Genomic DNA, 27,311 nt, shown 5'->3' with positions numbered 1-27,311 from the left:
TCCAACCTGACCTGGAATGTTTCCGGGGATGGGGCATCCACCACCTCTCTGGGCAACCTGTGCCAGTGCTTCACCACCCCCAGCGTAAAAAATGTCTTCCTTATATCTAGTCTAAATCCCCCCCCCCTTTAGTTGGAAGCCATTCCCCCTTGTCCTGCTGCAACAGGCCCTGCTAAAAAGTCTGCCGCCATCTTTTTTATAAGCCCCCTTTAAGTACTGATAGGCCGCAAGAAGGTCTCCCCGAAGCCTTCTCTTCTCCAGGCTGAACAACCCCAACTCTCTCAGCTTGTCTTCATAGGAGAGGTGTTCCATCCCCCTGATCATTTTTGTGGCCCTCTTCTGGACCCGCTCCAACTAATATCATGCATATGCTTTATTTATTTAAGAGTTGTGTCAAGTACCCAATTTACATCATGGCAGCTACTTCACAGCACAACAAGAGCTTCAGTTGAATGAAACACTGCTATACAAATGTGATGAGGGATATCGTACCGCAGGAGGAAACACTACAGAAGAAGCAATGTGTCTAACACATGGGTGGTCCCTTACTCCAAACTGCACTAGTATGTAATGGGCTGGAAAATAATTCTGCTTGAAACGTGATTTATTCTACAAACGAACAAAAATTGACAAAAAGGCTTGTTTTATAAGCTGTTGGGGGTGGGTGGAAGCCTTCCTCAACTGGTTTTCACTGCTGTGTGTTTTCTTCCTAGAAATAACTTGCTCCTCTTTGAGTGCAATAGCACATGGAGGTTTCTATCCTGTGAAGAAAATCTATGAAGAGGGAGATGTAGTTCACTTTTTCTGTGAGGAAAATTACTCCATCAGTGAATTTGACCTAATTCAATGTTATTATTTTGGATGGCATCCAGACCCTCCAGTGTGTGAAGGTACCTTATTTTTACAGTTTTACTATGTCAAATTCTTAGTGAAATACTAGCACCTTCTTTCACAAAAGCTTTATGAATACAAAATAAAAATATGGTTTTTGTACCAGTTCACAGCCTAAATAGAAATCAAGTGGTAGCTGAAAGGCATGGAGCCAAGGTAGCAGGGAGGCAGGCAATGATAATTGGAATTAGTTTTCAGTGGTCTCTAACAACAGAGCAGATGCTGTCTCTTGCTGTTGTTTCTCTGAATCCTGGAGAAGCAGGAATCAACAATTACAGGGAAGTTGTTCAGCCTCTGAAGCTCAAGTTAAACCATGTTCAGATTACATGAAGGTTTAATCAATCATGTTTAATCCCGCCTTGTGAGGTGAGAACATGCCTCCTGAGAGACATTAAGAATAAAATTTGTAACAAGTTCCTCCAGAGCTTGGGGATTGTGGTACTTTGCCAAGTTTTACAGCCTCACCAAACTGTATAAGTTTTCAACAGAATTAACTAGAAGGATTATCCTGCGGACAGAAACACACCTTTAGCAATTTCTATCATTGGGGGATAATGGAGATTCTCAGAAAATAAACTTTCAAAAGAATGAAAGGTCTAGCAAACCAGATGAGATATAGTATACAGCAGAAAACAGTACAAATCAACACTTAGGCTAGCTGATAATTTATAATATTGTTCACTAAACCTTGATAGTTGTGGGTCATTGTCTTATCTGGATATTGTCCCCTTTATGAGGATTACTTCTGAGCTCTAGGAGATCTCACTGCCTCATGGTAACAAATTCTCTGCTTTATATACAAGGGATGCCAGGTGTTGATGAGAAAAGATGGGACAATCAATCTTTTTTTATTGGTTTAAGCTAAATCTATGGTATTCTTTTCTAATATATTTTACAGGAATTTTTCCCATGAAGTATGTTTTCTAAAGCAAATTTAATAATTGTTGTGTGGGTGGTGCTTGAGATTAAAAAAAATTATATTTAACCTTTAAAAAAATATAGATGTGTTAAGCACAGTTTTGGGTAAAATTAGTGTTGTGTAATTCCTTTATGGCTAATCTTGTAGAAGACTGTGTGATTGAGTACAAAGATGAAATTCATCTTCCTTTCCTAGAAGATACACTAGCATTTAAAATGCACTAGAATCTCTCAGTTAAATGGCATGTGTTAGGACCCCAGCCCTCTATTCATTCTGATGACACAGCAGGAATTTTTCTTGAGCAAGCGCAGAGAAGGTGGAGTGTTCAGGAGAATGAAAACATGGCCTAAATCTAGTTTTGAGGATACAGTAATCATGAACTTAATTTGGGGATAGGAAATGGGCTATGACTATTGCTGCTTCTGTAGCATTAGAATTAATACATAAGCTCCTTTTATACATTATATCAATGGAGCATACAGGAAATCTCTATTTCCTAAAGTCCTTTAAAGAACATTTTATTGAGTCTATGTGGAGAAATTACAAATTTGTTTATAGTAGTGCAATAACATAATACCTCTATTTTATATTTGTTGAATGTAAAATCACTTTTTTGTTCTGGTCTCCCATTTTGTTAAGAAAATGGGAGTAAGCAATTACTCTGGATCAACCAAAAACGTCTTTTGAGTGATAGGCTTGCATGCTGTATAGTAAAATTATTTGTATACATGGTTTTGATTAGTGAGAAAACAATATGCATTTTTTATTTTCAGATGTAAAAAATAAATGTCCTCCACCACCACTTCCTCCTCATACCCATATCATCACAGTTAGAAGAACATATCATAATGGAGACAAAGTTCATATACAGTGTCAAAATACCTTTGAAATAAGAGGATCTGAGGAAATCCAATGTGAAAAAGGAAAATGGACATCACCCCCTATTTGTATTGGTTAGTACTTTTGTGAAGACTGACAACTGAACAGAAACAATTCTTCAAACAATGCCTTAATTTTCTGGAGAACCTCAGTTTCCATATCTGCAAAACTGTTTATGTCCTCCTCTGTTAAAATGCTTGAGAGGTAAAGTGCTGCATAATTTGCAGACAATCCGTTGTTCGCAGATTAAAGAGAAAGGATGAGCTAGGTGAATTCAACTGACATCCCTGTGATGCAGTTCTCCCCTGGAATATTGTTTTTTATTACATCTTACAATGCATCAGTGTCTGTCTGTTTTGGTATTTGAAAATGAGTTATTTCTGAGAAAACTGGTTCTAGGTTTCTGCTATGGTTATAGGAACTATGAATAAATGGGAATCTGAGACACTACCGTCGCTCGAGACAGATGCAGCAGTAAGGGCAAGCAAAACATATCGCAATGAAGGTATGAGTAGGCGAACATTGCTTTTCTATTTAAAAGGGACTTCAATACTCTCCGATGCTGTTATAGGCATTTTATGACTACTCTTACTACTCTTTTGCTATAGTACAGTTCCCTTGCTCTTGAAAATGTTTGCATGTACTACAGATGTCAATGTAGGAGTCTGACTGAATGAATGAAAGGCCATTGTTGCTTATTTCTAGTGATTATAAACTACACATATAAGCCTGTACTGTATTTGTAATTTTATTTCATACGTTAGCATTTACCTTCAGTCATTTTGTACCCCTTCTGTTAATGTTGTCTGAACATGTAAATTCATGAGTATTTTGCTGACCCTTTGATTTAATAGTTCCAGTGAGGTTTCTTTTGTCTATTTTGAACCACACATGGGCTAAGCGTTTCAAGCAACAAAGAAAGACGGTCTCATCACAGAAAAAGAACTAATCTATAGTGAGTGTAAATCAGCAAGAGTCAAGAGTGGACATAGATGAGGATTGTAGAGGGAAATAGAATGCCTGTCTGCAATTCAGTAAGGCAAGTGGAGTTTCTGAAAACAAAGTGTGAAAAAGAAATTATATTGGTTTATATTTTATTTGTATGTAAATTTTTTGCTCAGTCTATTGCTAGTCTGATTCTTTTCCCAGTGTTAACATTGTTTTAAAGACCTAATTACCTATCTCCCTACCTCGTATTAGAAATGCAACAAAACTGTACCTCTCCACCTGTGATTGAAAATGGTGTTGTTCTTGGTCCATTATTGACAAGTTACAAAAATGGTTCCTCAGTAGAATATGGTTGTCAGCGTTACCATTTTTTGGATGGACCTAGTACTGTTTACTGCGAACAAGGAAACTGGACAGAACAACCAACTTGCTTAGGTAAGTCTTGTAAGAAAAAGAAAGTTTTGTCATATGTAATATAGAAAGGTAAAACTGGAAAGAACCTCTGGATAATCCTTTCATGACCACCTTTTCTCTTTCTTTTGAGTTAATAAAGATTCCAGAAACATGAGGATGAACCAAAATCAAATATACCTAGGCCACTCCTGTTAGGTGTCCTCTGGCCTGTTCTTACAAACACCCAATTAAATAGATTCCTCTTGTTTTCCTGAGTGAGCTATTCTAGAACACAGCTATCCCTGTATTTCTAACTTCTTTCTCCCATATTCTCTTCAGTGAATATTTCTTCCTGACTTTTAATAGATATTTAGAAGGATCTTCCTGACTTTTTACAGATATTTAGAAGGAATGACTGCAGCCATTGCCAAAATGGATTTTCATTTTTAAACCTTTAGCCTTTGTTTTTATTATGTGTCTTTATATCTATCATTTCATTCTGGACTTTCTAATTTTTCTGTGTTGCTCTTATGTATGCTGTTCAAAACAATGTATAGAACTTCCATGAGGAATTTACCAATACTAGCAGGGATACTACTTCTGATGATCTACAAAGAGTTGTTTGTTTATCTTTCCTTCCTTCCTAGGAAGGACGAATGAAATAATTCTATTTACTAGCATCCTTTGTTAAATTGACTCACTTTAAGTTTGTAATCTGTGAAAATGCAAATAAATAACTAGTTCAGTTTTAATTACTTATTTCTAAATGAATAAAATGTACCTTGTCTGGATTGAAAGGACCAGACCAGCATTCTTGGATCTGAATACTCAAATTTAACAAATCCTGTGAAATAATGAAAACTCATTTCCTATGAGTGTTATTTGTCTCCTAAGCATCCAAATAACCACATCATCCTTTCCATGTTTTCTGAGATTTCTTTTCAACCCTCACCTAATCAGATCAGAAAGACCACATACTGTAGTTAGTTTCGGGAAAATATCCATGCCGATTTGTTGTTATGGTGCTGTCATCAAAACGCAAAGTAACTGATTTCTCCCTGCCTTTCCCTCAGCAAAGCATTATAAGGGCCTCTGTCAGGCAATGATTCTCATGGAACTTGTAGAAATCTATTTTTATAACTGTCCCTCTGTCAGGCTTTATTGAAGTTGAACAGTGATTTCAAAAGTTAATGAGGTTAACTGTCTAATGGGAAGCTAGGCTACCTGATGTGATCCTGGCGCTAAATTTTAAGAAACCTGTCAGAAAGCAACCAAACCAATATTGACCTTAAATAACCTGAAAAAGCCCAAAGAAAGAACACAAAACTTCCAAAAGGTTTTTGGATGATCTTTAAATTCTTTTAACAGTGACAAAACAAAGAAAAAAGCAAAGAAAAGAGAATTGTCAAAAGACTTCCTTAGGTTAACAGTTTAAATTTACTGTGTATTAAGTACTACTATTCTCAAAGGGCTTACCAAACCTGTCAGCCAGGTTAATTTTGATGGATGGCTATTTTCATTATAAAAAGTCCTTTCAAGTTATACCAACGTTCTTTTCTTCAATGGTAAACCCAGGCTGCCATATGTTTACAAATAGTTGTAGAAACCAGATGTTATCAGAAGTGTGCTTTTTCTGTGATTTACTGTTCCCAGTTTAAGCTTTTTTTTGCACGTTATTTCTGTTACTTCAGCCCATTTCTTTACGTTTGCATTCTTTTTTTTATGCATCTATAGTTTTTTCTTACACAATTCAAAAACATTTTAGAATAGATTTAGATTTCTCTTTCTTGACTCTTACAAAAGGGAGCTAAGAAGTCACTTAGGGTTTCTTTTTATTGAAGTATGCTTTTATTTCCTAGAACCATGCATTCTTAATGTAACTAATATGAACAGCAACAACATAGAATTGAAATGGAGACAGGAAGAATTAATTTTTCTACATGGTGATCTCATAGAATTTGAATGTAAACAGGGATACAATTTTCTCCAGACTACCATTTTATCTCCTGGGAGGACACAGTGTAACCACGGCAGACTGAAATATCCGAAATGCATTATGCAAGGTAAAGCAATACTTTTTTATTGCCTTTTTTATTGCCTTTTTAATTAATCAATCTCAGACCTATTTAGAAAAAATTTGCTTTGGCAGTTCAGGCCTAGAATCTGTTGTAAATAATAGATGTTTAGGGTTCAACAATACAGATATGCACAGATATCCTTGCACAAGACAGCTATAAATACATGCAAGCGTGGAAAAACAATACACCTTCCTTTGATGGAGAAGGCTGTATAAAGAAGGGAGGAGCTCTCCTCCAAGCCCAGGGAACTCAAAGCTCTGTAGAAAGACAGCTGTAAACAATTAAATGCACACAAGGGATTTCTTATGGTTAGAAATAAGCAGGAGATTGCATTCTGATCTGAGACATAATGAAATAGTAAGAAAATACACTATCTGAAAGTTGATAGATACCTAGTGTTGACAGGCATTTAAAGCCGCTGATTTGTTAGTTTCTTAAGCTTAATGTTTCCCAAATATTTTTAATATTATTCCAGCCTCTACAGAAAAATGTGACTCTCCACCTTCTATTGCAAATGGAGCTCTTACCCTCCCACCCCTGACTCAGTATGACAGTGGTTCTTCAGTTCAGTATAGTTGCTCTGACTATCACTTTTTGCAAGGATCTGAGAGAATCTACTGTTCTGAAGGACAGTGGACTTCACCACCAGTTTGTATAGGTAGGTGTGATAAGACAAATAAGCACTTATTTCTCTCTATAATTCATAGAATCGTAGAATAATTTGGGTAGGAAGGGACCTTTAGAGGTCATCTAGTCCAACCCCCTGTCATAAGCAGGGACGTCTTCAACTAGATCAGGTTGCTCAGAGCCCCGTCCAACCTGACCTGGAATGATTCCAGGGATGGGGCATCCACCACCTCTCTGGGCAACCTGGGCCAGTGCTTCATCACCCTCAGTGTAAAACATTTCTTCCTTCTATCTAGTCTAAATCCCCCCCCCCTTTAAGTTGGAAGCCATTCCCCCTTGTCCTGTCACAACAGGCCCGGCTAAAAAGTCTGCCGCCATCTTTTTTATAAGCCCCCTTTAAGTACTGAAAGGCCGCAATAAGGTCTCCCCGAAGCCTTCTCTTCTCCAGGCTGAACAACCCCAACTCTCTCTAAATTCAGATACTTAGAATTTATAAATTGAGTATTGTCAACTAGAACTTTAGGATCTCAACTTCAGTTTTTTCAGTTAGAGATGAAAGTTTTAATAGAAGTAAATGTAAGCTTGTCTGGCTTTTTTTTTTTTCTTAAATATGACATGCCTGCAGTATCCAAAAATACAGTGATTTAATGTATAATATATTAATAAAATGGGAAAAAATCTACAGTTGTAGTGTAGACTAGTCAAAATGATGCTATTTCAAAAATGATCAATTTATTAACACTGATTAAGTCTCTCTTCTTTAGAGCCATGTATTTTGTCAAAAAATGAAATGGAGAAAAATAATGTGCTGCTGCAAGTGTTCTATGAGAATCAAGTTTACTTTTACCATGGGGATTATGTTGGATTTTACTGTAAACAGAACCATTCTGGAGCAGAATCTGGTACAACTTTATTTCAAGTGCAGTGTAAGAGAGGACAGCTGATGTATCCAAGATGTGTTGAAAGAGGAAAATAAGTATGGACTTCAGGAAAGCCTATAGAAAAGGTATGCACAAGTTCTTTAACTGGTATTAACAGCTGAATTAAGATGGCCTCATATTTTCAAGATCATTACAGTCAGCTTTGAGAAATGAGAATGCAGTGGCATTGTTGGGTCTGAGCTGAAGGAGGAGGGAAGTGAAAGTGCTTTGTGGTATGAGGACTGGGAATGCAGCAGAAGAATACAATATTGGCATATGCGTGGAAAATTTAGGATGAAGGAGTTTTGTAAGGCTTACAGGGATAAACTTGAGGATGCATCACAATCTGGAGGACTTGAGCAAAGTGCCGTGACGAGAAGATGCTGAGCAAGTAGTGCCCTTTGTGAGGATATTGGTGGTTTTGATAGCGTGAGTGCTTTTGTGACTACAGAATATAGCTAAATTGAGATTTAATTTCATGCCCTTCAATGTTGTGATGTTAAAAGATGTTAAACTCTAACTTTACAGAGAGAAAGGAGAGGCCTATTTTTTTGTACATCTTAACAGCACCCATTTCTCTTTTCACAGGTAAGAAGCCTCTAAAGGACAAGGCTTGAGGGAGAAGAAAAAAAAGCAAGTATTAAAAAAAAAAATTGTGTTTAATGGGTCTATGAAACCATTTAAAACCTAAAAATATGCGAATTCTACTCAGTCGTTAATTATTATTCTTAAAAACAAGTCAAGCAAGCATCTTTGTTTTGCTACTTGAGAGCATTTAAACTATTAAAATATCTAGTCCAACTACTTTGTATGATTTCCTGTGACACTTAAATATTGGTACTCTTGGGGCTCTGCATTTGAATGTGTTGTGGGACTGAAGATACGAAGAAAATTCAGGAATATAGACAATGTTTGCCTCGCATCCATTTCAGTATGTTTTAATAAAGTCACTGTAAGGGCGTCTTCTGTATTTTATTTCTAACCTCCATCTTTCTGTGATATCGTTGCATGTATGCTGTTCTGGTATGGTTTTCCAAGGCTTTTATGAGTAAATAAATGTGTGAGTGAATAAATAAAACAACAAAGAAATTAAAGCATTCAAGAAATAGACAAATTCTGCTTATTTAATCAAACACAGTCAACCATTTGGTGGGAAAAATGGTTGGTAAAAATAGCATTTACATGCTATTTACAATAGCATTCCAAAATGTTTTCGAAAGGTTAAATAGCCATTGCTTTGTAAAGCAGTATTTAAAAATGAAGACAAATAACAATGAGATTTAGCAATTTAATATAATGAACTTCTGATGTGTGACGTGTAGATCTGAACTAGATGTTCAGTATAGCTTTTATTTCTAGGTCATGTTATGAACAACGATTGTAATGTGAATTGGTGAGTCTCAGTTAAGAAATAATGTAAGAACTCGGTTAAACAAAATTATTGGTGATTAAGTTTTCAACCAGTAAATTTTTGTGTATTGAGCATTGTTACCTTAATAGCTGCCATCTAGGCTTGCTATGCATCCAGAAACTGTTTGTGCTGAGGCCAAAATACATAGAAATTCATCTCAGTCTCTGAGTTTTTACATCCTAATCATTCCTGTGGCTATGAAAGATAGAAGAAAAACTCTATTTGCCTTGAACATGAAGGGTGTTTACATGGTGGATTAGAACTGTAAACAAAATCTTGCAAGGCAACCATGACCATATCCGTAACACCACACAAAGTCAACATTACCTAGGTATTGGTATCAGAAAAAACAAAGTTGAATACAGATGTAACCAAAGTGGGATAAATGGGGAAAAAGTAATTCGGGGCAAGTTGTTCATTTGGAAGGAGACCGGGGTGGAGAAAGGGAAATACAAGCATGGTGAAAAGAGGATCAATAAACAAGAAAAAGGGTAATAAGGCCTGCACATGATATAATTGATACTCGCCAGGTGTACCAGTCAAGCAGCTCTGCGCTTGATCACCTTAGCTTAGATCAGGCCAAAACCCCAAATCTGTAGTCTTGACCATACCACGGAGATCAAACCTGTTTCCGTGGTCTGGAAGACCCGTTCAGGACAGGGAGAGATGGCACATTCTCTGGCTAGCAGGGAGAAACACCTGAGACAAACGGATGGAGCATCCACATATCACTGTGTTGGTGCCCGTTCCAGGCCCAATGGCATCAGCATCTTCCCAGTTGCTTCCCAATACCAGTCTGTGCCAGTGTATTTAATTCTTTTGTTCTTCCTGCCCTCCCCCCCCCCCAGCATGTTCAGGACAGCATCCAGGTATTTTCTCTGGTAAAGAGAATGTAGATTTCTTTAATTTTTGCATTAATTATTTGAAAACAAACTTGTTGCTTGCAATTTGAAACCTGGGGCTATGTTATTTCTGTTAATTAGCACAGCAGAATTAAGTGAAAGAAAATGAGAGCTACAGCTTGGGTTTCAAAATCTGAAAAAGCTCAGAAATATCTGTATGAAATCTTGAAAAAGAAAGATTTATAACATGAACATTACAAAACCAACTGAACACAGAATTCTTACAGAAGTTAATGAAGACACAAGAAGTGACCAAGTTGCTTTTTGGAAGGTAATGAAACTTTTTGTTAATGACTCCTTTCCACTACCTTAATTTTCCCAGAATATATTCATGCAAATGTGGCTAGGCAGTGTGGGAAGACATAGATCAGCTACACGCACTGCTGTGGTAGCAGAGAAGCTGCTGCAGGCACACAGCTCAGGCATGCTGTTGTCCTAGTGTGGGTGGGATGCTGAAAGCACATCTGTCAAAACGCTGTGCTTAGTGTATGTGGAATATACAGTGCGAATGAGGCTCAGTGACGTACAGGCCCAGGAGTGTTTCTGACCTCCTAAGTGTATTTGGAAGCAGAGAAAGAATTTTTATCTTTGACATTATTTGCTTAGACTTACCAAACCATGGCACTGGAATAACTTTTAAAATAACCATCAACATACCAAGGACCTCAATTTAACCCTTTAACAGTCCTGAATTTTTGCTGGCTTTCTGCATGGTTAGGTATAGAATTGCAGAATAAGAATCAGGTTGCTCAGGACCCTGTCTGGCTGAGGTTTTTAAGATCTCCAAGGAGATATTTTTCTAACCTTTCTGAGCAACCTGTTCCAATGTCTGTCTATCCTCATGGTCAATCTTATTTCCTAATATCTGACTGGAACTTCTTTTGCTGCAGATTTTTGTCTGTTGTCTTTCATCCTGTCACTGTACATCTCTGAGAAGAGTATGGCTCCATCTTCTCTGTGTTCTCCCATTGGGAAGCCAAAACCAGAAATAAGGTCTCCTCCCAGCCTTCTCTTGTTAAGAAGAAACATTCAGAAAAGAATGGGGTTTTTTTGGTTGTGTGAGGCATGATAAAATAATTATTTTTGTTTCTGTTGGTGTCTTTCCTTGTGTAGCAGAGCCTTCCAATAGCATCAGAATGGCAGTAGATCTCAGCTCTGTCATTTCATGGTGATAGTGCTCACTTGGGAGTAGGTACATGATATGATAACATTTCTGCACCAAGTTTGGCTTGTGCAAATTTTTTCAAGATCAGCCTTTTATTTGTTATCATAGAATCACAGAATAGTTTGGGTTGGAAGGGACCTCTAAAGGTCATCTAGTCCAACCCCCCTGCCGTGGGCAGGGACATCTTCAACTAGATCAGGTTGCTCAGAGCCCCGTCCAACCTGGCCTGGAATGTTTCCAGGGATGGGGCATCCACCACCTCTCTGGGCAACCTGTGCCAGTGCTCCACCACCCTCAGCATAAAAAATTTCTTCCTTATATCCAATCTAAATCCACCCTCTTTCAGTTTAAAACCATTGTTCTGTCACAACAGAGAGGCCTTTCCTCTTGCCTAACAACCTTGCGTTTATCCATTTTTTGCAAACATCAGCTGAAAAGGCATTCAGATTTATTTACAGATTGTAATTTCTGTTTTCCAGTTAAGTTCTTGCCTCCATGGTACATAATTGAGGAAACTGACTTTTGTCTGGATATAAAATTACAGATCAGGGCAATTCCTGTAACAGGCAAAGTTTTGGGTGCTGTATGTGCTGATTCAGACTGGCACATTTTAACCAAGGTGAACCTATGTCCCAGTGAAGTTTCAACAACTTATATTGGCTTTAAAACGTTTCATGTAGTGAAGCTGATGGGCCTGTTGCCCAGACCTGTTGCCTTTGAGGAGCTCTGGATAAAGCATAAGAATATTTGGTAAATGTAAAAAGACGCTTCTCTTTAAAGAGCAGAACTGGGGAAAATGGAGGGAGATTAAAAGTCAGTCTCCGGAACATTTGTTGGAAGTAGAATTCGGGGCAATTTCCTATGTGTTAATAAGTGGTGATTTACTCTCTGAAGTCCTGACATGAAATTGCTGGGTTTTAAATTCAGTCAGGTATCATGGGCCTCCAATAAAATGCCTGATATCAGAACGGGAAGATGGTTGTCTTGGGGAATTTTGGGTAAAGTGGATACAAGAGCAGTACCACACCACTCAGTGGCATATAATTTAATTTTTTTTTTTTTTACTAAGCAGCAGGTTTGGTAAAGCAAGAGGATAGTAATTTCTACTGTAAGCTTTCTGTTCTATGACACCGACAAGTCAAAGGCCCTGCTCTTCTGGTCCATGTTAAACCAACACCATGGTCCCAGGAGAACGGGCCAGCACTCCAACCAGTCAGTATGTCGGGTGCTGGCTTCTGGCTGCCCCTACCCACAGTGGATTCAATCTTCTACACAGTGCTGGACATTTGTGTATGTATTCCCTTTCCCTTGTCCTGAGAAGATATCATTTTCACTGTGAATTAGATTGTTGGCATAACCTGCTAGTGGCCTCTCTAATCATGTAGACCCAAGCTACTTGATTTTATCTGCATGTGAGTCCTAGTAAAGATTGTCACCAGAATCTCTGTGAACCTCTGGTCTCCCACCCCCAGCGTGTTACAAAATGTGTGAAGTTGGCAAATGTGAAAGAGGAAAGCTTGTCTGCTGCTGCTTTGTTACCCAGCTCATATCAGAGTCATCTAATTGGAGCTGGGCAAAAGCAGTCAGGTTCTCACTTACCTGAGCAATGATTTCAGGCAGGCTTCAGCCCGTGGCACTAGTGCAGAAGGCTGGTCTTGCTGAGCATCCTGCTATATTAAGACAAAGCCAAAGTGATTGTATGCAGCGAGTATAGTCGTCTTTTACCTTGGTGTGGAGATCAGATCTTTTAAACAGTGCCTGCATTTTCTCAGGTGAATATAAGGAAACATGATCTTGACTAGGAAGAACACTTTCTTTTGTCTTTTTATTTAAAAAAAAGAAAGAAAGAAATCTACATGTCATGTAATAAAAATTATGCAACCATTTTGGAGCTGACTTATTGGAAACTGCTGCCTGATCAGGAATCGCTATTTGCAAAAGGTAACTAGGTGTTTTCCAGTTACAAATGAGGCTAAAAGTTAATGACCTATACAGATCTGTAAAAGTTAATGACCTATAAAAAGGGCCAGGAATGGTGGCAGACAAGGTGGAAATTAATTTTCTTTTAGTTCACCATTTTTGTTCTTCTTAGTGGTATACTAAAAGGAAAAATTCCTGAGTGAGAGACCAGTCCTTCTGAAGCACAGGACGATTAGAAGGTGAGGAAGAAGTGAGCCAGAAAGATTGGACTCAGAGTGAAATCCAGAAAGCTTTGTTATATGCTGTTTGTGGGGTTCATTGTTTTATGTTGCAAACCTGCCAGGACTCCGTAAATGACACTTAGTGCTTAGAGTCATGTTGGACTCGTATGTAAGAATCTAAAATACAAATAAATGTTAGCTGCCTCTAGAAATATTAGTCACATGTTTATATTTCTGGTTTTCTCTAAGGAATGTGCTTAGTTCCTTAAAAAAATGGTTAATACAGGTGTTAGTATTGGACATTTGTCACTGAGACTTTTGTGGACTTTTAGAAAAAAGCCTTTCTGCAAGGCGCTTTGAAGTTCTGCCAGTTGTATGAAATGGCATATCAACAATGATGAAATTCATTTAATGTATATAGTAACACCAATACCTGTTGGTCCTCAGATGGATGCTATCCTTCAGTATACAAAACAATGCCACGTGTGTTTTTGAAGGGAGAAAAAAACAACTCAAAGTCGATTGCTGTGTTAGCTAATCCTGTATTTCACAACAGCTCCTAGCAGCAAGCGCATTGGAAGAAAAAAATGAGCATGTCCTAAAAAAGAAGATTGTGTAAGAAACGCCACAGAACATAACCTTGAAAATAACCTTAGTATTGTCACGTGAGGGTGGAGCTTGGTTCAGCCAACGTTGTCCTGCTGGCGTAGCCCAATAAATATGATTTTTGCCATTGCTAATAAAAGAACACAGGCTCTGCATTGGCCTGTCAGTGCAGGATCTCTGGGCTTGCCTGGGTTTTTCTTGAGCTGGTTTTAGATTGTTTAGCTGTGGTAGCAGTTGTTTAGCAATCACCCCGTTGGCTGCCTAAATGTGTTTTAGTTCAGCTCTAATTCATACTGGTAAGAAGCAGTTACTGAGCTGTCTATGACCCCAGACTAAAATGTGGTGTGGGAAAGGAGAATGTGGGATGAGATGAGGATGAACAGAGGTCAAAGACTGTAAAAACAAAGCACAGTGGTCAAGCGGCAGCCCCAGCAGAAGTGCAACTTGTTCTTGTCCAGGTAAACCCAACATTAGCGAACAGAGACGCTGAATAACCGGGATCCAAAACAGTGGACTGTATTAAGAAAATGCATACATGTAAACACAAGGAGACCTCAGCACTTAGGAGGAAGGGACCCCTGCTACTTGCGTTGAACTCTTCCCAACAAAAATCTTCGTACACTGATGGTTCGCTGTGGCGTTCCCCTCCTGTCTTGCTAGCCTCCTTGAGAAAGACTGGTGCTATCAGCCAGAGGAACAGGGGAAGGATGAGTGTAACGCCAGAGGAAATGGTTAGGTAGTAGGACAGTTTTTTCTGTAAAACACTTTTTTTAAAAAAAATTTGCATTACTGCAGCTTTCTTGCATTAATTTAGACTATGAACGTTAGCATTATTGGAAGTGGACTAACGATAACTTAGTATTTTTACTAGGCTGTTGGGATTTTAAGCAGGCTGAAAATAAATTATGGGCTCCACATATAAGGTGGTCTTGCCCATAACAAAATCTCAAGTTTGAAAAGCGAAGTGCGCTATATTGTGTGCTATAAACACACCATGAGGTTTTGGTTATAGGTTTCATAATGCTTCTGTGTCAAGTTCAGTCTGAAAAGTTTTGTGAAAAAAGTATTGAAGCCTTTTTGCAACAATTGCGTAATTTATCTGTACAGATTGACTGCTGTGTTGCAAGAAATTTAGGGGAGGAGATTGCAAGGACAGCCTCAGGAATCAAGGGAGTGAATACGAGTGCATGCAATTTGGAGTACAGAACATAGCAACTCTGTTGCAGAGGACATCTGCAACTTCTAAAGCTTGGAAATGACCCTGCTGAGCCACACCGTAGTGTTTCTGCTGTGGATGGGCTGTACTACGTGTAAAGGTAAGTTGTTGAATGGAAATCGATGCTTTTTGCTGACGTAGCTGGTGACAATCAAGAAAAATGAACTGCAAAAAACCCCAAACCATAATTAAACTATACCGTTTACTTTTTATGGAATTCCTTTCAGAAGTTTGGAATGAGAGTTGTAATTTAGAACTATGCGTTTAAGAATATTTGCTTTGTATTTTCTTGTATGAGCTCGCTTCTTTGCCTTGTGCCTGAACTTAACGACTCTCATAAAGAACCTAACTTACTACAAGCCATAACTCACTTAAAGTACGTTACTCCATATGAATTCCTTTGTATTTTAATTTAGCTAATATTATTCTGAATACATACTATTAAAGATGCAGAATACTGATCTGATTTTAAAACACCATACAACTCTCAAAATACAGGTACTTTGTTATTTCAATAGTTGTACGATACAAAAAACGTGCTGCCTGAAGGAGGTCTTCACTGAATAGATACCTTTATTAGAATAACCGGTTTTATACTCCATGAGTGATCCACTTAAATCAAGATTCATATCCATCATATCAAGATTCTTCTCCCCGCTCTGCCTTTAAAAGTGCTTTCTTGTATATACCTTACACTTTCAAAAAATGATCCAGCTTCTTTCATTTTAAAATGGTGGAACTAATTTTAGGAGTCCGGGACAAACGGATTTATTTGTAGAATTAAAGAAAATTGAGAGTTGTTGACTGCATGTGTAAAACTTTATTCCAGTATAATGCAGGAAAACAGAAACAGTACTCTGAGAAATTCAGAAGTTTATTCATATTTTCAATTAAAATGTTTTTAGTTCAGTAACTGTTTTCAGTGCAAAGGCTGTGAAAATTAAGTAACGACGATGACAATTTCTGAGAGCGAGGAGATAGTGCTGTTTATTAGTACAGTATATTCCCAGGTGGAGGGATGTAGGTCACTGGAATATTGTTTAACTCCTGTGTAGTGTCATTATTTGCGGCTGTCAGTACTGTCCTGTATCTATCAATTAACAAGAACTTGTGCACGGTTTCTGCTGGAATAGCATGCAAACACCCACCCATCATTGATTTTGAAGATGTTGCTAGTGGGGATAAATCAGGATAAGAAGAAAATGGCAGTGTGCAGTCAAATAACGAGAATCTGTGCACAGCTTCTGCAGGAGCAGCCTGTGAAGACCCACCTCTCGTTGACTTTGGAGAAATCGTTAGTGGGCATAAATCAGGATATAAGGAAAGTGACAGAGTGCGGTACGTGTGCAACCCCGGATACACTTTATCAGGATCAGAATGGGTAACGTGCCATCACAAAATCTGGGTACCTCGACCACCACAATGTTTGGGTAAGTAAGTGTAACTTTTATTGCTGGTTGACTTTGTACTGGTAGACAACCCTGATCGTTCTTAAAATAGGAGTTTCAGAATTAGGTTTACATTTGTTGCTTGATTACCAAGTCTGTAATGGACCAAAATGAACCCCTGGATTCAATCCTCCTTAACTTGTGGATCTTGGGCTTTAGTGTCCCAAAATCACTTACTCTCAATCGTGTTTTTTATTGAGAGAATTTTGCAGCTGTCTGGAAGGTTACGAGCAGATAAACATTTTGTCTGTACTTCCAAGAACTTGTGCAACGAGGTACAGGTACTGACAATGGTGTCAGCCTCTTTCCCCCAGCGATTACATTCGCTTAGGACATCCTTTCATGCAGTTTCCCAGCTGTCGCCCACATGCGGGAGGAGCGCTGTTGTGGTAAGCTGCTTTGCTGTCTTCCATTTCCTCCTTAGAGCTCTTTGTTAGGCGTCTTATAAAATTCACTTTTAATCCTAGGTAACGGAAACACAACAGGCATAAAATTAGACTTACTGCCACTGATTTCATAAATTAATTATTTCAAGGACTACAATCTCCTGAAATCAGTACTTCTTGAGATCATCACTGCTGTTTGCAAAGTCTGTAAAGCTGTCTATTATACACGTGAAGAAGAACGTGCTGGGAAGTTGTGCCATATCACTGACAAACTACCTAAAACTAAACATCCTGAATTAATTATGATAGAGTTCAAGTGTTTAAGTCGTCTGTGTTTTACTTTTAAAAAACACTGCTGAGTGAGAACCAAGCTGGTTTTGCGCTTTCTTTGCTGAGGAGGTGCTTCACATGCTAAAAGCCACCAAAGATTCATACTCCACCAGTTTTAATTTCTCTTGTTTCCCCTAGCACCATGTACCATTACGAAACAGCAACTGGAAGTCCAAAACCTTCTTCTCTCCAATGGAAAAAGACACACATTTTTGATTCAAAGCGGTCAGTGGCAGAAGTTTATGTGCATGACAGGATTTAATCTCACAGCCTCTCCTACCAAGCAGTGTTTTAATGGGCAAATCGAGCTTCCTTCCTGTATCGCTGGTAAATATGCACCATACTTGAATGATTTTGATCTGTCAGCTACACCTTGTGTATAATTTTGCAGTTGTTCATGTACATGAACTGCATCTGCCTGCACTATCAGAGACTGTTTATTCAACGGGCAATTGGTTTTCCCACCACCAATACACTTGCTGACGGTAAGAGTGTGTGTAAATCTAGCACAGAGAGGAAGTCACCAAAATTAAAGGTGCATGATGTGGGAGAATCTCTCCCTTCCTTTTTAATTAAACCAAAAGAGAAATCTTCATTTCAGATGCACAGTTCATCTGATCAATTGTAGATACCTGTATTTGAGCAGAAAAATAAGTCCTGCAGCTACCTGTTTCTCTCCACTTCTTATGAAAGTACTCTTCAGAAAAATCGTCTATGAAACCACTGGTATAACCTACTTTTACATTATGTTTATAAACACAGGTATTATCTATTCCTGTATTTGTGAAAGTATGCATTAAAAAGTGCTACAGTCAGCTCCCTGTCAGGAAGGTTTGTGGTCCACCTGAGGAGTAGCATGCCAGTCAAGATAAGAGGACATAGTGAGTGTTAAAGTATCCAAACCAAAACGAAACATAGGTAATGGCTGCAAGGTTTCTTTCATCGTAGTTATCACAGCTTTAGATTCTTACTTGCAGTTGTGTGTTGGTATATTATGAGCAATCACAGTTTTATTCTACCTGTTATAACCTGTCAAATAAGAAAACGAGGTATTCTTGATTGTTTATGAGTCCTTTCTTGGCTTAAACTTCCCATAACTACAATGATAGTTTTGCCCAGTAGGCACGGCATTAACAAATAAGTAAATAAATAAGCAATTAATTTCATAATCCAGCACTCTGATCTTTGGTCAGTGAAAATAAAAGAAAAACTTAGAGAACAGGAGGTGAGAGAAACCCTGATGAAATCAGTCTTGCAAATGAACCTTTGGATGATTTGAACTATTCCCAAAAAGTGCACTGTTAGTATCTGGATTAATCTTTTCTCTATGTATGTGCGGGTTGTAAAATTCAGGTATCATTCTGAGACCACCTCATTCGTTATTGAATGGTCTGTCCAGCGCCCCAGCAGTTAGGCTCTGGGTCAGAGTGCTTCAGGAGGAACCTACCTGCCGTGGGCCGAGTAGGACACCCTGGGTAAACTTGAATGAAAGCTTCAGGGACTCTCCTCCTTCTATCCTTGACTTGGCCCTGAAAAGGGTCAGTTCTTTTGAGGAACTGCGAGAACAAAAGAGTAGAATACAAAAAAAAAAAAAACAAAAGACAGGCTCCGGTTTATAAATAGTATGTTTTCCTGGCTTCTGCAAGCATAAAGATATCATGAGCTTTTTAGAATAGCATTCTCGTCCTTTCTCAGTTGTTGAAATATTTCCAGTGTCAGTGCAAGACCCTAATCTTAATCACACAGCCTTTGAATGATCAGTTCCTAGTTAAGTATAGTTATTTCTCCATTTAAGACCTGCCAGTGAACCTGCCCTCCTTTGGGACAGTGTCCATAAACCAGACCAGGAGGGCTGTGAGTGAGCCCAGCATAGGTCATTTTGAGCTCCAGCTGTGGAATGACCTACTGGAAAAGATTAGTCAAATTCAGTTTGATCTCCTCTAGTTCTTGCTCCAACCATTCTCTTTGCAATTAAGTTTTAATCTTGTAATTAGCATGACATCAGTAACAGCTGTCACTCTCCTCTTACAGAACCATACATTTCTAAGAGCGGGAGAGAAATGTAGCCTTTTCTTTGCCCTAAGAAACATCTTTTTAACAATTTTATGCAGTTATGGTCAATACACTATGAAAATAAGAACTTATGCAATAAACATAAACATATTCTTCAAATTAGCATCCAATGTTTCTCTTTTCATTTAGAAATTGTGTGCTCTCCTCCAAGAATTCCCAATGGGAACTTTAGACCTCAAGAAGACAACTACGTAGTAGGTGATATAATCACAGTACAGTGTAATCCTGGATATCATTTTAAAGCATTGACTGGCAAAAGCACAGCAGAATGCACCAAGAATGGCTGGGTGCCTGATCCAGGCTGTGTCCGTAAGTAGCTCTCATGAATGAAGACACAATATGTAGAGTTGTTGGAAATGTCTCAGTGAAAAAGAGGTCAAGGGAAAAACTTAAGAAGCATGAGAAATGAGAGTTGCTTATTCATTGTGTTTCTTCATGATGTAAAGCTTAATTTGACGGTTTAGAAAAATCGTCTATGAAACCACTGGTATAATCTACTTTTACATTATGTTTATAAACACAGGTATTATCTATTCCTGTATTTGTGAAAGTATGCATTAAAAAGTGCTACAGTCAGCTCCCTGTCAGGAAGGTTTGTGGTCCACCTGAGGAGTAGCATGCCAGTCAAGATAAGAGGACATAGTGAGTGTTAAAGTATCCAAACCAAAACGAAACATAGGTAATGGCTGCAAGGTTTCTTTCATCGTAGTTATCACAGCTTTAGATTCTTACTTGCAGTTGTGTGTTGGTATATTATGAGCAATCACAGTTTTATTCTACCTGTTATAACCTGTCAAATAAGAAAACGAGGTATTCTTGATTGTTTATGAGTCCTTTCTTGGCTTAAACTTCCCATAACTACAATGATAGTTTTGCCCAGTAGGCACGGCATTAACAAATAAGTAAATAAATAAGCAATTAATTTCATAATCCAGCACTCTGATCTTTGGTCAGTGAAAATAAAAGAAAAACTTAGAGAACAGGAGGTGAGAGAAACCCTGATGAAATCAGTCTTGCAAATGAACCTTTGGATGATTTGAACTATTCCCAAAAAGTGCACTGTTAGTATCTGGATTAATCTTTTCTCTATGTATGTGCGGGTTGTAAAATTCAGGTATCATTCTGAGACCACCTCATTCGTTATTGAATGGTCTGTCCAGCGCCCCAGCAGTTAGGCTCTGGGTCAGAGTGCTTCAGGAGGAACCTACCTGCCGTGGGCCGAGTAGGACACCCTGGGTAAACTTGAATGAAAGCTTCAGGGACTCTCCTCCTTCTATCCTTGACTTGGCCCTGAAAAGGGTCAGTTCTTTTGAGGAACTGCGAGAACAAAAGAAAGACACTATAGTTTTAAAATAAAAATGAGAAGAGCTAGGAAGAGCTTTTGGTGCAGAATCCAGAAAGTTACAAATGAAAATGGTGACAGGAGTCATTTCAATTTTAAGAGTCCACAGTTCAGTGTCTATACCTGAGCTACCTGTCTGGGCTCCCATCATGGCCAGTATAGTAAACTTAGTCAAGACACTCTACAAAAACAGTGTCATCCCACCGTAGAATAAATCCTTACATTTGGTCTCATGAATCAGCCTTTGAAGTCCACTGAGAATATTAACTGGGTTTCTGATGGTTGCAATGGAAACGGAGGGAACCAACAGAGGCATAGGTAATGACAAAGTCACCAGAAGCAGAGTGCAATTGTTCCTGCACTCCTTAGGATCTGCCAAGGTGTGCAGTCCCGATTCTGTCCGTTTCAGAAAACACTCAGATGATGAAGCTGCATCTGAATTAATTGTGTCCTGACCTTTTTGTCATGCATGTGTTGATATTGTTGCTGTTAAATTCTATTTCAAGAGAAACCATGTGACTACCCAGCTATAGAAAATGGCAAGTTAAGTGAAAGCATGGAGAACTACAAAAGCTATTACTTTCCAATGAAGTTTGGGCAGCAAACTCATTACTACTGCAATAATGGTTATTCAACCCCGAGTGGAGAATTCTGGGTTCTCATGGTCTGTTCTGAAAGGGGCTGGTCTCCAGAGCCAAAATGCCTCAGTAAGTACATTTCCACTTTATGCTCAATTATGTTGTAACTATCAAAGGTCTGTGCAGCAGAAATTGTGCCGATGGAGCACAAGACGGAGCAAAGAACAGTTTGTTAAAGTAGAACTGCTGTAGTTGACCCCTGGAACTGCACCCAGACTGTCATCCTATATGCAGAGCTCAAACTGTCAGCTGGTAAGTGACACTCTGAAATGAGTAAGGCTGAAACGATGCTTTTGGGTTTTGGAGATTCTTCACTCCTGAAACTATCCATAAGATTAAGAAATACATTGGAAGTGTTTCTCTTCTCTGGCTTCTGTGTCACGTGCATGCATCTACTTTCATCTGCACACACAGCTGCACATACAAACAGAGAGTTTCTACTCCATGTAAATATAGTCTTCCTTCTGTGGCTTGGGCACTTTGTCTAGAGGTTCCTCTCCGAGATCCATTGCCTGGTCCCTTTGGATAACATGTGGGGCTGAGAAGTTGGCACACTCTTGCAATAAGCTGAAAGTGAGCATGGCATCAGCAAGAGATCCAGGTACACTGACCTAATGATTGAACTGTAGAAAATAGATTTACAGCAGCGAGCTGAGGCCTCCTCTCCTAACACACATCTTCAGTCACAGAAAAGTTCCTACCTACTGGTAGGGCTTGGAAGTGGATTACAAAAGGTTGGTCTTTCCCTGTTGCCCTCAGTGGAGTGGTGCTCAGTGCAGGAAACGAGTGGAGTCCTGCCCAGAGGAAAGGGCCAGTTACCCAAGTAACACAGCTATAGCATTCCTTCAGGCATCTTCCTTGTGTCTGGGCTCTTGGGGGCACAGGATGCTGTAGAGCCAGCGTGCTTAGCTGTTGCTAAAATCTCTAGAGCTGGTTTGAGAGGCTGATACATTTGCACAGAGATGATGAAAACTTCTGGAGGCGAATGCTGAAAATCACTCAGGGCAGACATCAACATTTTAGAGACACAGCAGATCAAACCAGAGCTGGTGTACATGATGCTAGATGCGCTGAAGGTAGCCAACCTTGCTTATGAACACGAGGTAAGCGATATTGTTTACTAGACCACTTCTTAGCACTTCATGTAGTGACTTACACTCCTGTTCATGCGATTCATTAATCTTAGGGCAGTGAAACAAGACATGCTTTCATTCAGGTTTGAGAACGAATGTCTTTTGTGGATAGAAGGATACAGAAAGGCGCTAGGAGGCCCTTTTTTAGTAACTGTTCCTAAGAATTATTTTACCTCAGTTCCTGATGTACAAATTACTGTGGTTAAATGTAGTTACCTTCCTTCTTTAGAAAAATGTCATGTCAGACGGATGGCAAATGGTTATTTCTCACATAACCGGAAGTATGTTTACAAGGAAGGTGAAAGAGTTAAATATGTCTGCAACGATGGCTATCATACTGAACGTGAAGATGGGGAAGTCACGTGCACAAAGGATGACTGGTCACCTCCTCCACGATGTGTCCGTAAAAGTGAGTGTGCTTGTATTTTGTTGAGGTTTCTAGCTAAAACCAGTAAATCCACCGTCACATCACCTACATTAATCCATAAGCGCTGCTTAGTAACTGTAAGTCTAGGTGCTCTACAACTGAAACACAATGCTGTGATTCTCTCCACTGGCTCATGCAGCTCTCACGTCCCTGTATGCTGCTGAGGTCAGTCACTGTGCAAACATGGAGAATGTAACCCTGTAAAACGTCCACACGTGGTTCATTCAGATCTCCTAGAATGTAAGCTCTGGGATGGGAGTCATAGTCCCTTTGTCTTCAGTAGTGAAATCTTGTTATAACATAGCTGTGCAGTTAATCATTCCCCTTGTGCAGCCTATCTGTAATTTCTTGTCTCCTTTCAGCCTCTCGCTATGCCACCTGATCCCTGTTTGCCTTGCTTCCTTTCCGGTTGGCTGGAAGCTGGAAGCGGGGAGGAATAGAAAGGTTACTTCTCCTAACTCAGCTTTGGTTCCTGACTTGCACCAAGCCTGAAATTGCTAGAATGTCTCCCAGGAGCTTCGTGCTCGCTAGGATAAAGATGTCTGAGTTGATAAGTTGAATACAGGTGCCACCTGAGTTCAGAAAATTGTTTCAGACATAATTTATTAATAAAAGATGTTTTATGAAGACTTTTCACCTTGGCTTACATAACTCTACAGGAGATGTATATGCCTGGTACCAGAGTGCAGTATGAAAGTGAAATAAATTTTCAGATTATGGGTGTAAATTATGTTTGTAAATTTGCTCATCAGGAATAAATATTTGGGGTTTTTAAATTTTATTCTTTCTTGACTTTTTTCCTTTTCTTTTTGTGGCTTCTTCCTGCCTGCCTGATGAGAAGAGAGTGAGAATTTTGCCGCCTGTGTTGGAGAACAGAGCCCACAGCTTCCCGGCTAGCTGACATTCAGATAATGCAGATGATGCATTGCTATATTGAATACCATTCAAATGCATTGCTATATTGAATACCATTCAAAAATGCTGTACAGCACCAGCCTGCACATTTGGCTGATCTCTGCAACTCCTTTTCTCTTTTTAGTCACTCTAGGCAAAAATAATAGTGTCTGGTGAAGCGTTGCAGAATAAAGACCGTGATATCTTCCTTTTCTACCTGTATGAAATGATCTGCATTACGCAAACCATTTTTGCTCATCAGGAACAATGGTGCTGCGGAATGCAATATCCTGTGATTGTCGTATTGCTGCACTACTGTTCTTAAGTGTTCTTAATGTTCTGAAACCTCTCTTTTCAGATGTTAGCTGTGGAGCCGCACCTGAAATTCCCAATGCTTATATTACAAGCACTCACCAGGAGAGGTATCTGCCCAGTGCCAGAGTGCAGTATGAATGTGAAAGCAATTTTCAAATGATGGGTGGAAATTATGTCACTTGTAGAAACGGAGAATGGTCACAAGCACCAATCTGCAGAGGTAGGAATCCGTGCTTTCATCTTGCCTGTTAGCATAGAGGGGACTGTTTGTTCACCTAAATACTCTAAAGACTCTTTACTTTTTTTACTTCTGTTTTCATTGTACTTGCTATTGCTTCCTTGCACAGCATTTTAATTTAGCTTGATGCTTCTAGAAATACTGTGGGTATTTTCATCAACAGCAAAAACGTCTTGAAGAAGCAGGGCCTAAAATGTGCTGCTCTGTCATTCTCCTGTCTGGTACTGGTATTTCCCCAGAGTCCACCATTTCAGCGACCTTCAGGAGAAAGACATGTAAGGGCTCCTCTGTTCTGTTCAAACCTGTCAGGGAGTAGCTGAATGGAAGAAGCGGTAGGGGAGAGAAAGAGCTGTTCTTCTCCAGGGCTCCACCCTGACTGATGCAGATCCCAGCAGAGACTCAGATCTAAACCATGTAAGGTCTGCTAGGGCTGTGGGCGTGGGAAGAGCGTTCCTGTGACAAGGAGCTGTCAGGAGCTGTGCTCCTGTCCCCTGCCCAAGCCTGTGGCTGCAGGGTGAACAAGTGCTACTTGGCTTTCACACACCTCCATGGAGCTGACTGCACTTACCCATCCCCGAGCAGTGCAGGCTGACAAGCTCCTCCAGCGCTGCCGGTCCTGCAGAGCTCTGTGATTCAGCAGAGCGCCAGCTTGGCTGCTAGCCCTGTGATTTCCAGGAATGCCAGGGCTCCCTGGGGAGGGACATGGGCACGCAGGAAGGCTGGTGTGGCTTCTTGTGCTGTGAGGTGTAGCTACAGAAACACTGGCTTTTTCTAGAAGCTCTCATTGACCCTGCCATCTCTGGAGAGTCCCAGAAAGAGTGTTCTGCTGCCACTGTCACACCTCGTTGCTTTCTCCATGGTGAACTCTTGGAGCTGTTACCCACCTGAGGCAGAAAATCTGGACAGAAATTGTAACAAGATTGATTTCTTTAACTGTTGGTTGTATAGGGGAACACCTCAGCGACTGCAAACGTGACTGCAGCAGTGTCTCTTTTCAGATGTGACATGTGAACCTCCTCCAGAAATTGCGGGTGGTAACGTTCAAGGTGTGAAAAAGTCAAGGTATTTGCCTGGGGAGAGTGCTCGCTATCAGTGCTGGCAAGGTTTTCAGATGACTGGGACTTCCACCGTAGCATGTCAGAATGGGACCTGGACAGAGCTGCCCAAGTGCAAAGGTAATTTCTCTCTGTCTTCATACAGTTGCCTGTCAGTGAGACTGTCATGAAGCTGACTCAGTGGCATTTACTTCTCCACATTTCAGTCTCATTACTGTGCACAAACGCAACATATCTGGCACACTCAGGAAAAAGGCGTTTTCCCAGGTATCTATTCAGATGAGTTTACCAGCTGAGTGACCCAGGTGGCTTCACTCAAGAGGGCCCCATCTGGAAAACCACCCTGAGGCTGAGAGCAGTTGCTGGCCAGGTCTAATTTTGAGATGCAACCCTTGGACTTCTTAGAATATACTTTCTGTGCCTGCCTGATGAGAAGAGAGTGAGAAATTTTGCCACCTGTGTTGGAGAACAGAGCCCACAGCTTCCCAGCTAGCTGACATTCAGATAATGCGGATGATGCATTGCTATATTGAATGCCATGGAGTGAAATCAACCGTTAAATCAACTGAGGGTAGAGTCTGATGTGTGAGCCAGTACCTAGGTACGGTGTTGGTGCCTCCTAGGATTTCATGAGCGCGCTGAATGATCTCATTTGTTTTCATTAGACATAGAGAAAGTTTCAGCACGTGAACCAGTGCAGCAGCATCTGACTCAAACACCACCCAGCTGGGAGCTGAAAGGGGTGCAGAAACAGCAGATGAATTCAGACCAGGCTCCATATTGTGCCTCCGGAACACAATGCCAAGTGCAAAGAGTGTCACTGCTGGTGCCAAGGGATCTGGGTCTTCTCTGAAGATTTCCCAGTGCAAGGTCCGTTGGAAGGCCAGACTTGGCAGCAGTGTGGTGCTTGAATAGGTATAAAAATCCGTGAGGCAGCGATGCTTCAGGATTGGCATGTGTGAACTCCCCAGTGGCCGTAAGTGGCCCACAGAGCCCAAGGGCTATGCCATTAGTGATTGCAGCGGTGCAGTTCAGTGGCAGTCGTTACTGTTTGCAGTCGGATCCACTTTTCTCAGTGCTCAAGCAGTACAGGGAGGAGGTGGGTGTCAGGCTCTTCTGCAGAAAGAGCTGTGCCAAACGCTACACCGTTATGCAGGACGAGAGGAAGTCCTGCAGGCAGCTGCAAGCACTTCAGCCGTGGACAAACGGGGTGAACTGGTAGCTGTGAGTCCCAGCACTGGAGAAATGAGAAACTCTTGCTCTTTTTCACCTGCCAGGTATTTGGTTTTCCCTCTGCTTTCCTCCAGGTCTCTCATAGTGCCAGTGTACTGTCCGGTCATATTTGTGGCCAGGCCTCTGTTGCAATTAAACTCTCACGGCTTTCTCTCTGACTGGGAATTTTCTTCCAGGGAAAGGTGGGAAATGTGGCCCGCCTCCAGTTATTGAAAATGGAGACCTTCTTTCCTTCCCCATGCAAGAATATCCACAAGGTACAACTCTGGAATACAAATGCCCCAGTCTCTACGTCCTGGAAGGATCTCGGTATATCATCTGTACTGGCGGGCAGTGGACAAGCCCCCCAGTTTGCCTAGGTAGGTTGAAGCACGTGCTGTGTGGCCAAAGGCTGTGTGATTGCTCCTGTTTTCTTTTTCTCAGATCCTGAGGGCATCACTTGTGCAGCAGCACTTGTGCTGGGGCTGCGATGCCGGCAGGGCAGAACAACGACGAGTCCTTCTTCTGTCCAGAAGGAGTTTCTTCCTGAAGTTTGCTTCTGTAGTCCCCTCTGCTGCCTGCTGTCTCTCGCCACCACGGCGGGTTTGGGAGGAGGGGAGTTTGGCTGAACACCCCTGTGTGAGGGGATCGCCACCACTGTGCAGGGCTCCCGAGTTGGGGACGCTGCTACGGTCAGCAGGCTGAGGGGGGGGGGGGCGGGGGG

At 40.4% G+C, this 27,311-nt stretch overlaps 2 protein-coding genes across 2 annotated transcripts in view; both read left to right on the top strand.

The window, feature by feature from the left end:
• F13B (coagulation factor XIII B chain) overlaps window positions 1-7,711 on the top strand; it is an 11,300-nt gene extending 3,589 nt beyond the window's left edge. The window contains exons 4-11 of the mRNA XM_009283164.1: window positions 387-563; window positions 714-890; window positions 2,584-2,763; window positions 3,108-3,200; window positions 3,890-4,072; window positions 5,890-6,093; window positions 6,584-6,766; window positions 7,500-7,711. Coding sequence (XP_009281439.1) covers window positions 387-563; window positions 714-890; window positions 2,584-2,763; window positions 3,108-3,200; window positions 3,890-4,072; window positions 5,890-6,093; window positions 6,584-6,766; window positions 7,500-7,711 — 1,409 coding nt within the window. The remainder of the gene's footprint in view (window positions 1-386; window positions 564-713; window positions 891-2,583; window positions 2,764-3,107; window positions 3,201-3,889; window positions 4,073-5,889; window positions 6,094-6,583; window positions 6,767-7,499) is intronic.
• An 8,338-nt stretch (window positions 7,712-16,049) lies between these two features.
• On the top strand, window positions 16,050-27,038 carry LOC103902194 (complement factor H-like). Its single transcript, XM_019473094.1, has 9 exons — window positions 16,050-16,116; window positions 16,338-16,526; window positions 17,399-17,587; window positions 19,463-19,642; window positions 21,182-21,382; window positions 22,676-22,855; window positions 24,126-24,302; window positions 25,319-25,495; window positions 26,785-27,038. The coding sequence occupies exons 1-9, from the start codon at window positions 16,050-16,052 to the stop codon at window positions 27,036-27,038; spliced, it is 1,614 nt and encodes a 537-aa protein (XP_019328639.1).
• The last annotated feature ends 273 nt before the right edge of the window (window positions 27,039-27,311 follow it).

The sequence above is a fragment of the Aptenodytes forsteri genome, unplaced genomic scaffold (genome assembly GCF_000699145.1).
Source record: "Aptenodytes forsteri isolate BGI_AS27 unplaced genomic scaffold, ASM69914v1 Scaffold181, whole genome shotgun sequence".
Lineage (NCBI taxonomy): Eukaryota > Metazoa > Chordata > Aves > Sphenisciformes > Spheniscidae > Aptenodytes > Aptenodytes forsteri.
The sequence above is the reverse complement of the archived record's forward strand: the minus strand, read 5'-3'. Positions and strand labels throughout refer to the sequence as shown.